The sequence below is a fragment of the Bufo gargarizans genome, chromosome 5, assembly GCF_014858855.1.
Source record: "Bufo gargarizans isolate SCDJY-AF-19 chromosome 5, ASM1485885v1, whole genome shotgun sequence".
NCBI classification, from domain to species: Eukaryota; Metazoa; Chordata; class Amphibia; order Anura; family Bufonidae; genus Bufo; species Bufo gargarizans.
In genome coordinates, this window is record NC_058084.1 from 5,504,157 (window position 1) to 5,517,018 (window position 12,862).

The 12,862-nt window shown below is 45.1% G+C and overlaps 1 protein-coding gene across 3 annotated transcripts in view; it reads right to left on the reverse strand.

The window, feature by feature from the left end:
- Nucleotides 1-12,862, reverse strand: part of ASAP1 (ArfGAP with SH3 domain, ankyrin repeat and PH domain 1) — a 201,654-nt gene that overhangs the window by 58,759 nt on the left and 130,033 nt on the right. For all 3 annotated transcript variants that reach the window (XM_044295826.1, XM_044295823.1, XM_044295825.1), the window contains 3 exons: nt 8,213-8,285; nt 1,941-2,086; nt 965-1,039 (listed from right to left, as the gene is read on the reverse strand). In XM_044295826.1, coding sequence (XP_044151761.1) covers nt 965-1,039; nt 1,941-2,086; nt 8,213-8,285 — 294 coding nt within the window. The remainder of the gene's footprint in view (nt 1-964; nt 1,040-1,940; nt 2,087-8,212; nt 8,286-12,862) is intronic.

Genomic DNA, 12,862 nt, shown 5'->3' on the forward strand with positions numbered 1-12,862 from the left:
TCCACCAGCAGAATAGTGAGTGCAGCTCTGGAGTATAATACAGGATGTAACTCAGGATCAGTACAGGATAAGTAATGTAATGTATGTACACAGTGACTCCACCAGCAGAATAGTGAGTGCAGCTCTGGAGTATAATACAGGATGTAACTCAGGATCAGTACAGGATAAGTAATGTAATGTATGTACACAGTGACTCCACCAGCAGAATAGTGAGTGCAGCTCTGGAGTATAATACAGGATGTAACTCAGGATCAGTACAGGATAAGTAATGTAATGTATGTACACAGTGACTCCACCAGCAGAATAGTGAGTGCAGCTCTGGAGTATAATACAGGATGTAACTCAGGATCAGTACAGGATAAGTAATGTAATGTATGTACACAGTGACTGCACCAGCAGAATAGTGAATGCGGCTCTGGAGTATAATACAGGATGCACACTGTAAGGCCACGTATGTGTTTTGCGATCCACCGGTCGTGTGCTGTAGAAAAACAGGACAAGTATAGGACATGTTCTATCTTTTATGTGGGGCATATGGACATACGGATGTGGACAGCACAGCATTTTTCCCCCTTTGTAATGAATGGGTCTGCATCCGCTCAGCAGAAAATGGATGCGGAGGGAGAATACGGTCATGAGCATGGGGCCTAGCTCTGCTGTGCCACATTATGGATGCTGCATTTACAACAGGAAACATACAGCAGTCCTATAAAGCAATACCTCCCCACAGACACACAGCAGAATGCACCGCAGAAGCTTAGTGAAGTGGTCTAGAAAGATTCCACACAGTTGCCTACAAGAGGAACTGCAGCTCTGGGTGTGACTAGAGAAGACATATGCTTTGCATGAAGATGGAAAATGTAAAATAATGTTCAAAGGCAGAACACACAAAATGTTATAATATAATTGAGTTAGCGAACCAAGAAGGATCCCACACGGACACCAACAGCTCCTCATTACTTACCCCCTTCACTCCTTTCAAGTCCCCTTTAAGAAGTGAATCCAGTGTAAAGATGACATTGTGGCTTAGTCCCTGGAGCTAAAACAAAATGAGATAAAGAACAAGTCTAAAAAAAAGGGCTTTTCCACCAAAAATATACTTGACCACTTTACTGAGAAGGTCACCATGACAGGTCCCTTTAAGACGATTAGAGGCTTTCATAATGCTACACAAATTGCCCCCCCATTAAGAGTTGTCCAGGATTAGAAACACATGGCAGATGACTTCCTAAAACAGCGCCACACCTGTCCACAGGTGACACGTGGTATTGCAGCTAGGCCTCATTCACTCCTGTAGGGCTGAGCTGCAATACCAGACACGAACAATCGACCAGGTGTGTGGGCCGTTTCAATATGGATACCATGTTTTCTAAACCTGGACAACCCCTTTAAGTTTTTTTTTTAGGGTATGTACCACGATGGTCTGTACGGATAGGCTAATAATGTGTGATCTCGGGATGGGGGGCACCACCAGTCAGGAGAACGGAGGGGAAGAAGTAAGGGATGCTCACTGGAGCAGCTGACAGAGCGATGTCCATAGGTGTTTGCTGCAGGAACGGACAGAGGTGCTCCAGTGGGCATTACTTCATGTTTGTCTAATAGGAATAGTAGAGGAATAGCACAATATAATCATAAGAATAGCTGCTCCCGATGCAGCCAGCAGAGGTGACAGGACAGACCATCAATGTTTAACCCTTGGAGCACCCCCAAAGTATATTTCAAGGGCTGCCTAATAGCTGGTCCTCCGACAAGGTCCAGGATCTGAGAAGGTTCAAATGTTGTGACCTCCTGGGACCAGGAAAGGCTCCGAGATTGGCACTTCGAAGGTCCACTGGGTGGGTGCAGTAGCGCCCTCTAGTTCCCCTTTGCTAGGACATTGTACACATGCCCCAATTGACACATGTGCGTGGTGACACAAGGCGTGTTCTCCCATCACTTACCAGGTTCTTGAGGAGTGTCGACAGCTCCTTGGTGAGAGTGGAAAACTTCACAAAGGCCGTGCCTAAATCTGCGTTATCACGGCTCAAGAAGTTGCTCCCGAATTTATCTAAAGCTTGTGCGTAGGTCTCCTCGTTCTGGACATGATCTGAAGAAGAGAGAGTGACAACGTCTTACAAGACAAGCGATGTTGGTGTCTTGGCTCCCTGGCCCTTTAAGACCAGGATCCTTCACTGGGTGCTGCATACAGAATACCAGCCAGATTTCTCACACCTCTGACAAGATCCCCAGCAGTACAGAGTATTTCAGGAGATGAGTGTGCTGCCCTAAGTGGAGGGCCAGGAGGAAGAGCAGTGGCAGGCTGCATACGGACAATGAAGGAGCAGAGGACCCAGCAGCACAGAGGATTTCAGTAACATCATGGTCCTGTAAAGTGTAGCACTATATGCAGTGCCACCATATATTTTAGTTTACATAAGTTGCTAACTCCTACAGATCTGAGAATTGAAAAATGGAGGGAATAGGGCCCCTTGCAGCACAGAGTGTTTCAGCAAATGAGTGGGCTTGATCTTACGCGATGCTGTTAGGGAGGACAGGGCTGTATGCGGCAGGGAAAGGGGCATGATGTGAAGAGGGGGATGGAGACGGAGGGAAGAAGGAACGAGGTCCTCAGCAGCACAGTGTGTTTCAGGAGAGGCATGTCTGACCTTGAGAAGGGTCCACTGATCTGTTTTGAGGGAATAGAGACAAGATGGAAGTCACAGACTGACGCTGGAAGGAGACGCGTCACCGGCAGCACAGAGTGTTTCAGGAGAGGAGTGAAGGGCACTGACCTGTCCACTCATGTGATTCTGATTTAGGACAAAAGGGAATAAAGACAAGACTACACGGTCACTAGCAGCACAGAGTATTTCAGGAGAACAAGGTGCTCTTATGTTGTGAGGTTAGTGAGATCAGGGTTGAATACGATTGTGGAAGTGTCCCTATGAGAGAATGTGGACGGTCACAAACTGACAGAAGAACAGGGTCACCATCACCAGCAGCACAGAGTACTTCAGGAAAAGAATGCGCGCATCACATGAAGGTTTGAAGGTTGGTGGCCCGAGCTCTTATGTTGTGATGTTAGTGAGATCAGGGCTGGATACCATTGTGGAAGTGTCCCTATGAGGGAGAAAGTGGACAGTCACAAACAGATAGGAGAAGAACGTGGTCAGCAGCAGCACAGAGTATTTCAGGAGAACAATGTGCTCTTATGTTGTGATGTTAGTGAGATCAGGGTTGAATGTGATTGTGGAGGTGTCCCCTATAAGAGAAAGTGGACAGTCACAAACGGAGAATGTGGTCAGCAGCAGCACAGAGTATTTCAGGAGAACAATGCGCTTATCACATGAAGGTCGGTGGCCTGACCTCTCATGTGGTGGTTTGTGAGATCAGGGCTGTATACGATTGTGGAAGTGTCCCTATGAGAGAACGTGGGCGGTCACAAACTGACAGAAGAAGAACAGGGTCACCAGCAGCACAGAGTATTTCAGGAGAAGAATGCGCTCATCACATGAAGGTTGGTGGCACGAGCTCTTATGTTGTGATGTTAGTGAGATCAGGGCTGTATACAATTGTGGAAGCGTCCCCTATGAGAGAAAGTGGATGGTCACAAACGGATAGGAGAAGAATGTGGTCAGAAGCAGCACAGAGTATTTCAGGAGAAGAATGCGCTCATCACATGAAGGTTGGTGGCACGAGCTCTTATGTTGTGATGTTAGTGAGATCAGGGCTGTATACGATTGTGGAAGCGTCCCCTATGAGAGAAAGTGGATGGTCACAAACGGATAGGAGAAGAACGTGGTCAGAAGCAGCACAGAGTATTTCAGGAAATATGTAGAGTAGAGCAGTAACATGAGACTCCTATGAAATCTGCTTTATACACTATGCCATCACGTAGCCCAACGAAACTGTACTGGGATCTGGACTCCAGCAGGGGTGCAGGTAAGGGGGAGCAGAGGTTGCACACAGGCCCCGGTACTTGAGGGGGTCTGTATGCCCCTCCGCCACATAAGATGACGCCAGTATAATAACTGCACATGGATTCACTCCTACCCCCTGGATTCTGGCCTCCATCCTACCGGTGTAACATCGTCTGCAAACCCCCTGGGGTATAATTTGCGCCGAGTGCAGTACTCCCCCCTCCATACAGTCCATCTCATCCAGCCGCAACATTGGATCTTGCCTGATTATTCAGGCCGCTGTCCAAGCGCTCGCTCTCCTGACATGGCTGCTCGTACAGTGTGCAGTAGAAGTGCCTTCTCCCAGCATATGGCCTTAATCTATTATTTAACAAGTATCTTGGCATCTGCCCAAGGACTCCTGAGGAGCCAACAAGAAAACAAGATTTTTTTTTTTTAACTTTTTTTTGCTGAATAATTACATTGTGGAGGACGCGGAGCTATTTATATGATACCTTGTACTGTCATCCGTGAATCCTAAACCGCCGCTGAATAACGCTGCTGCAGCATCTCATACTGACATTTACTAAAATGTTGCCAATAAGTGATTGCTACACTCTAAGGAGAAAATATGAGCCCGGGGAGATGAGACCACGCTCTGGCTGTAAGGCAACTGGCTGCAGCAGGAGCCCTCCCCCACAGCCCTGCAATAGAATATCTAGAATGTTAAAGAGTCACTCTACTTTCCCACTATTTCATTTCCTTCAACAGAAAATGGTGCAACTAACACATTTCTAAATAACGTCATTTAAAAAAAATCTCCCTGCATCCGCCTGAAAAACAGCTGTGAAGTCATGGCCACTAGGGGGTCTCACTTCCGCCTACGTCGCAGTCCGCTGTCTGTTGTCAGGCAAGATCCGTCCCTGGTAACAGAAACTCGGAAAACGGCTCACAGAAAGTGGGGGCGCGTCAGAGCTAGCTGAGACCCTGAGCCTGGTAAAAGAACTGCTTCTACACTGCTTCTGAAGATCCCTGTAGCGTCCTGCCTTTCTGTAAGTGTGATCTCCCCCTACTCATCTGTTCTGTGAGCTCCCGAGCTGAAAACAAACAAAGTAAAAAGTAAGGGAGAGGACATTACAGCGGTACAGTGCTGGCAGATTCCACCGTAGGGAGACATTCCCTGCTTCTGAGAGAAATGCATCTAGCTGTGCAGCTGAAACAGGGAACAGTATGGCTGAAAAAGACTTTGTACAAAGAAGCACAGCCATTATGAAAACCTTTTTTTTTTGAAAAAACTTAGGTACGCTTTAAGGAAGATTCTCAGGATGTCAGGAGGTCAGACTCCCATCAATCAGTTAGTAATGACCCATCTTTAGTGCTCTAATATCACTCTGTAAAATGGGAATGGCCCCTTAAATATCCTGCAATGGAAACTGCATTAGAAAGTGACTCCACAAACACGCTAAAAGGTAATAACGCAACTATTTCCTGCTTTGGAGCTTGTTCATTGGAGGCTAAGAAAAATCTGTGGCAGGAAACCAGCTGAACACTGAATGCAGCTTTGGAAGTGACTAGAGCATAAAATTCTAAATTTTTTCCAAATTAGGATTAGAAAGGCAACACATTGGCAGTTTTTTTTTTTTTACTGTGAAGAATTATATTCAAACGTAGGATTTTAGACTAGTCCACGATCGGCATACTATGAACAAAAATTTAACCTGATCCAAAACGCGTCAGGTTTTTGTTTGTTTTTAAATATATATGGATGTACACTCACTTTAAAAAAAAATTTTAGTCCATGTTGAAATAAAGTAGTAGGATTTTAATGAAGATTGTGGTGCTAGAGAACACGCTTTTGGTACTTGCACAGAGTTTTGCGGGACCCTCTCCGTGCATCACTGCACAAGTCAGCGTCCGAGGTCAGGAAGTGATTGATAACATATATGAGCGGTCAGTTGGAGACTGATCCATTAGGGACCCCCAACTTACAAAATAACTTGTAGTTTTTCCATTTTCTGCCCCCTTGTTACCTGGGCCTATGGACATGTGCTGCGCTGCCTCAAAAACACACTCTTTATAAGAAGCAGAGAAGAAAGGAGGCGCTCCGCAGGAAGCGGGTCTCTGTACCACAGCCAAGACAAATCCTGCCTCTCCACGTGAACACGGCTAGAAAACTAATGTCTTTCTAAGTGTTTAATGACATTCAATTGGCAGCTACATGGACATCCAAAAGTGCAGGCGGCAATCTGCTAACCGCCGCACTATTTCATGGCACCAATTACACACAAGTAACCGCTCCATATATAATCACCGTAATCCCTCCGCTTAAAGGCCATGTCGACCGTCACAAGCATTGATTTGTAACCGGCCCAATAAATCAAAAATGTGAAATGAAGCAGCTTTGCTATAGGATTGCATTAAAAATATCCAATCGTTTTGTTTCTGCAGCTCCTATGCAGGCTATGCATCGCCACGGTAACAGACTACAACGGGATTCTGTGTAGTCTGATCCTGCAGTCTTATACTTTCTTCCATGTGTCCCCTCCTTCTTGCTATCATACATTTGGTTCACACGGCTGATTTTGGGCTGAATCCAAGCTGATTTGTATGCCTCAAAATTACGTGCGTTTTCACACGCGTATGTGCGCATGTCAGATGGTGTGTCTTTTTCTGCTTCCCATTAATTTAAATGGGAAAATCGGCGCTGATTCTGCCCCACGATGGGACACGTGCTGCTTTCAATTGAATTAAATGGGGGGCTGTTTTGAGGCATTTCTCGAGCAGATTTGGAGCCGATTTAGAGGCAGAAACGCTCCAAAATCTGTGCCAAAAACTCATGTGTGAACTGACCCTAAAAGTCAGCACTACAGGGCGGTACATTTTACCTGCACTGATACATTGCAACAAACTATCAGGACAGAGAAGAGGTTGGTGCTGCTGCTGTATTCATCCCAATGAGCGCAGACTGGACGCGCCGATAACCGGACAGTTTCTCCGCAGCGGTCACTGGAAGGATATGAACTGCTGCTGGCGCAGAGGCTCACGGGGGGTGTCCTGGGCTCATAGACACGGGGAGCGGACCCCTTTAACTGCCCGCTCTCAGATTTCATTCTGTCCAATGGCAGCTTTATGCAACAAACTAACCGTTAAACCTTCCACTATGCAAAAGCTGGTAGAAAAAAACTGAAATACTCTGTGCTGCTGGAGGCCCTAACTCCTCCCACTATCAGTCTGCGACCTCCCACATTAACCCCCTCTGTCACTACAAGTTACCATCCCCCACCAGATTAGTAAATTCTTCTCCTTAAATGCTCTGTGCTGCTGGAGACACTAACTCTCTCCCACATAAACACTATGCTCTTGTCATTACTGGCAACTGAACAGGTCACTGCCACCCACCAGATTAGCGCACTCCTCTCCTGAAATGCTCTGTGCTGCTGGAGACACTAACCCCCTCCCACACAAACACTATGCTCTTGTCATCACTGGCATACATGGTGAGCGGACAAGTCACTGCCACTCACCAGATCAGCGCACCCCTCTCCTCTGTGCTGCTGTTAAGTCTGTGGTCTTCAGGAACATCATCATATCTGCTGGGGATCATCACCTCCAATATGACCAGTGTAGCATCCTGAAATAGCTCTGTGCTGCTCTGCAGACACAGATTCTTTCGGTATCTATTAGTCTGTGACCTCCCTGCCCTTGGCACCTGCAGCACTGACCTCATTAACAACATCATATGTGGAAAGGTCACTACTTGCTGAAATCTACTCACCCCTCTCCTGAAATACTCTGTGATGCTTGGAACGCTTGCTTATTCTGCGATATAAGTGTCAGCCTGACACCTTCCACTACATCTCTTTCCTCTCATCATTAGAGATGAGCGAACTTGTGTTTTATGTTCGGCGTCTAAAGTCCGGCTTCCGGTTAGCGGAGAATCCCGATATGGATTCCGAATACCGTTGTGGTCCCTGGTAGCGGAATCAATAATGGCCGATTATTGATTCCGCTACCACGGACCACAACGGAAGTCGGAATCCATATCGGGAACCATATCGGGATTCTCCGCTAACCGGAAGCCGAACTTTAGACGCCGAACTTAAAACAGAAGTTCGCTCATCACTACTCATCATAGCTCCTGTCACACAGTACCCTGTCCTCACCACCATCGTCATCACGCGAGTGGACAGGCCATTAACCCTCTCAATACTGGTACACTCCTCTCCTGAAATACTTTGTGCTGCTGGGGATAAACTATGTAAATCTCACCTTAGCACCTCCCACTAGTCTCCACACTAGTCCTTAGTGAGTGGTATCCGGCAGTCAGCGCTTACCTTGACCTGAATTATAAATGGCTTTGACGGATTTTTTCACTTTCTGCAATGCAGTCCGATCCTGGTCTAAGGCCTAAAGGAAAAAAAAGCCAAAACAAAGATTTTTCATTAGAAGACATGTATACAGCAAAAATATACATAATACACATATATTTAGGGATGAGCGAATCATGTTTCATCCCAAGTCGATTCACATAAAACTTTGGCTCATTGGAGCCAATACATTCTTAGGGTCCATTCACACATCCGTATGTGTTTTGTGGATCCGCAAAACACGGACATCAGCAATGTGCGTTCCTTATTTTCGCCGGCACTATAATAGAAAATGCCTAATCTTGTCCACAATTGCGGCCAAAAATAGGACATGTTCTATTCTTTTCGGGAACGGAATTGCGGACCTGGAAGTGCGGATCCGCATTTCCGGATCTAGACAGCACATCGTGTGGCCCCATAGAAATGAATGGGTCCACAATTCCGTTGTGAACAGAATTGCGGACGTGTGAATGGAGCCTAATACTGTACAGAGCTCCTGCTCCGTACAGTATTGGAACGAAGTTTTATGCGATTCGCTTATCCCTAAATATAGTCAAGATTTCCAATACGCCAGAAAAGTAAGACCTGCAAGACATTAGGAGGTTAACGCTCGGCACTGGTGATGAGCGAATTATTGAAAAGTTTAATTCGACTGCTTTGCCAAATAAAAAATAAATAAAAAAATTTAAAAACTTTGTGACGAAGCGCATTTCTTTGCAAGTAGTGGGTGTAATAACAGGGAGCGGCGATTACACCGCCTGCCGTCATTGTACCCCTGAGATGCCGCGTTCATATTGATCGTGGCATCTGATATAAATAATAGTGTGTAAAATTTTAAAAAATTAAATTAAATATATATAAAATCATACTTACCTGATCGCTTTGCTTGCAGTCGGGCTGGCTGCCGCTATCTTGCGTAAAGATCTGGAGCAAAATCTCGCACGGCCCGTGATGACGTCATACGTCACCGCGCTCGGGATTTTGGCCGAGATCTTCAAAGCAAGATGGCGCCGGCTGGCCAGTCGCGAGCAAAGGGATCAGATAAGTATGATTTTTATCGTTTCTTACTCTATTTCAGGTTAAATCGATTTGCTATCGCAAAGCACGAGGAAATTCGAATTCAAATTTATCCCGAATCGGGGCTTCGATTCGCTCAACACTACTCCGCACCTAAAAGAATGGCAGCTCAGTTTTAGCACATGGCGGAGCAAACAGATAAAAAATTCTGCACTGATTAATTTCTCAATACTTCTGATTCTGAGCTCAAAACTATAGCCATAGAGGGAAAAGATTAAATTCTGGGTATCTTTAGCCGCCACTAGAGGGCGCTCACAGCACAGTGTTTTTCAATGAACTCTAGAATCACACAGTATACACCAAACTTCTGCAATGCACACAAAACTTTCTATAGGGTTGAGTGAAGAGGGTCCGAACCCGATACGTTCCCAAACTTTGTTCATATTATGTGCTCCGTACAGCCTTACAATGTATGGGCTCTGCAGAGCCAATCTTCCTATCGCTCCCAGTAAAGTGAGACTCGCTTAGTCTTAAGCCTGGCTCGTTACAGTCAGTTTCTGCACATACATTAATGTTTCAAATTCCGAATACGAACCTGGGTTTGTGGCTCATTAATGAACCTGGGTTCGGATTTTGAAATATTAATGTATGTGCAGAAACTGTAACGACCCAGGCTCAAGACTAAACGAGTCTCACTTTACTGGGAGCGATAAGAAGATTGCCTCAGCGGAGCCCATACATCAGGCATGTCTAAACTGCGGCCCTCCAGCTGTTGCAAAACTACAACTCCCAGCATGCCCTAATAGCTGTAAGCTATCCATGCATGCTGGGAGTTGTAGTTTTGCAACAGCTGGAGGGCCGCAGTTTGGACATGCCTGCCATACATTGTAAGGCTGTACAGAGAGTAAAGTTATGGAACGACTTCGCTCAACCCTAATTCTATACGTGAACTGTGAGACAGTAACTATAAATCTAGTGATATTCCACATATACAGACACGTCAGACATGTGCGCCTTTGGCTAAACCCGAATACCATTCACCATGAAGATATAAAAAGGTTTCTGTGAAATTCTCATTTTTTTCGGTGTAAAATAGGCCGACACAGATGTAGCAGAGCCGATTTCTTGCATTCTTCTTTTGAGCACGTTAACAACCTGTATTACCATGCCCTTTTTATCTTTAATTCATTTATTAATATAGCTCCAAACCCCCTGCTTAGACATAGAGGCAATTCATAGTTTCAATAAGTTTTCGTACTTATACCTCCAACAGCAGGCAGAGAATACAAAAAGCAAACAGAAAGGAAACAGAAAGACGCAGTAAAGTCCCCGCGTTCAAGCGAAAGTCCAACAAAAACACTGGTTATATACATAACACCAGAGAAGAAATCATAAAATATACAGGAGAAAGATGCGTGGCATGGGCACTAGACAACCAAGGCATCCACGGACGGTGGGCTACTGGGGGTCATTTACTATTCTCAAATATGGCGAAATTAGGCATATTTCAGGCGCAGATGGTGATGCAATTATTAGTTGTGCCCGCTATATGCGACTTCGCCCCGCTAACACCAGCTAGCAGACCAGAAAGCAGTGACAAGAGGCGTCCCTACAGGTCTGCATCCTCTATAGAGGTAATTCATAATGTTCTATCTTCCTGCAGTCACCACTAGGGGGAGCCTATGAGCTTACTGCATACTGTGTTAAGTAGTCAGCTCCCCCTAGTGGTGGCTGCAGGCAGACAGGATATATGCCATTACATAAAAACATTCACAGAATTGAGGGCATTTGCTGTAATCTGGTTATGTACATGATTTTTAGGGCAACGGAACTTGATGATTTTTGCATAAAATAATTTAGGAAGAAAGAGTTAACCATAATATTGCTGTTGCCCCCCCCCCCCCCCCCCCCCCCCTTCCCCCATATGTCACTCTCACAGGAGTTCTAATGGGTCCTTATTTAAGGAAGTCTCCCTCCCTGACATTGATCTGTCCAGTAAAGTCTTATTGCCATGTTTCTGGGATTTGTCCGACTAGAGAAACTGTATTTTATTTCATCTGTTTCTGGCTCTCGGTACGGAAAAGATGAGCGAGATTCAGCAATTTCTCTGCCACCGCAGGAACGACGACTCATTCAGTATAAGAACTATTCTAGCAGGTCACAGGGCAGCAACGAAGAAAAAAGTATGAGAAGAGCTTATCCACATATACACCCACCAGCCATAACAAAAGGGAGTCTGTAAGCAGTTTTGACCATACTAAACTGCCGACAGCACTATGTAGGGACTAAGGAGAGCAGAAAATTCCGTATATATCTTTTGTGGAGCTTCTCTCATAAGGAGAAGTGAGAATATATAGCTGCATAGTTACATAGTCACATAGTTACATAGTTAATACGGTTGAAAAAAGACAAACGCCCATCAATCTCAACCAAGGGATAGGTGGGGACGCGAATCCCAGAAGGAAGTGAGACTCAGGACTCTACACGAGATTTCTACACGTTTTCATAAGCATTAATCTTTTTTACTTTTAAGAATTCATCTAAACCCTTTTTAAAACTGTCCACTGTTCCTGCTGCTGACCACGTCCTGAAGAAGTCTATTCTACAGATTTACAGTTCTTACAGTAAAGAAGCTTTGACGTTTCTGGAGACTTTTCCCTCTCCAGTCGGAGGCAGAGCCCACGTGTCTTTTGAGCGTATTTTACATGGAACAGTTTTTCACTGTATTTTTTGTATGGCCCATTTATATACTTGTACAGGTTAATCATGTCCCCCCTTAGATGTCTCTTCTCAAGACTAAATAAATTCAATTCTTTTAATCTTTCTTCATAACTAAGACCCTCCATGCCCCTTATCAGTTTAGTCGCTCTCCTCTGTAGTTTTTCCAGCTGCAGTGCATCCTTTCTATGGACTAGTGCCCAGAACTGGTATGCATATTCCAGATGAGGCAGCACCAGCGCTTTGTAAAGTGGTAGTATTACATCCCTGCCCCGCGAGTCCATGCCTCGTTTAATGCATGACAATATCCTGGTGGCCTTAGAAGCAGCTGATTGACATTGTATGCTGTAATTTACCATCCACAAAGACACCCAAATCCTTCTCTGTGAGTGACTCCCCCAGTGTTACATCACCTAGGACATATGAAGCACAGAGATTATTACTACCAAGATGCATAAGTTTACAGTTGTCCACAATAAACCTCATTTGCCAAGTTGATGCCCAATGTTCAAGTCAGCTTGTAGTATATGGACATCTTCCATAGACCTTACAGTTCTACACAGTTTAGTGTCATCTGCAAAAATAGATATGGTGCTATTAATCCCGTCCTCAATATCATTAATAACTAAATAAATAATAGAGGACCCAGCACTGAACCCTGGGGTCACCACTTATAACCCTGGGACCATTCTGAATAGGAATAATTGACCACAATTCTCTGGACACGGTCCTTTAGCCAGTTTTCAATCCAATTACAAACTATACTTTCCAAGCCAATAGACCTTACTTTACTTATTAAGCGTCTATTAGGGACAGTATCAAAAGTCTTTGCAAAATCCAGAAACACTACATCCACAGCCGCCCCTCTGTCCAGGCTACTAC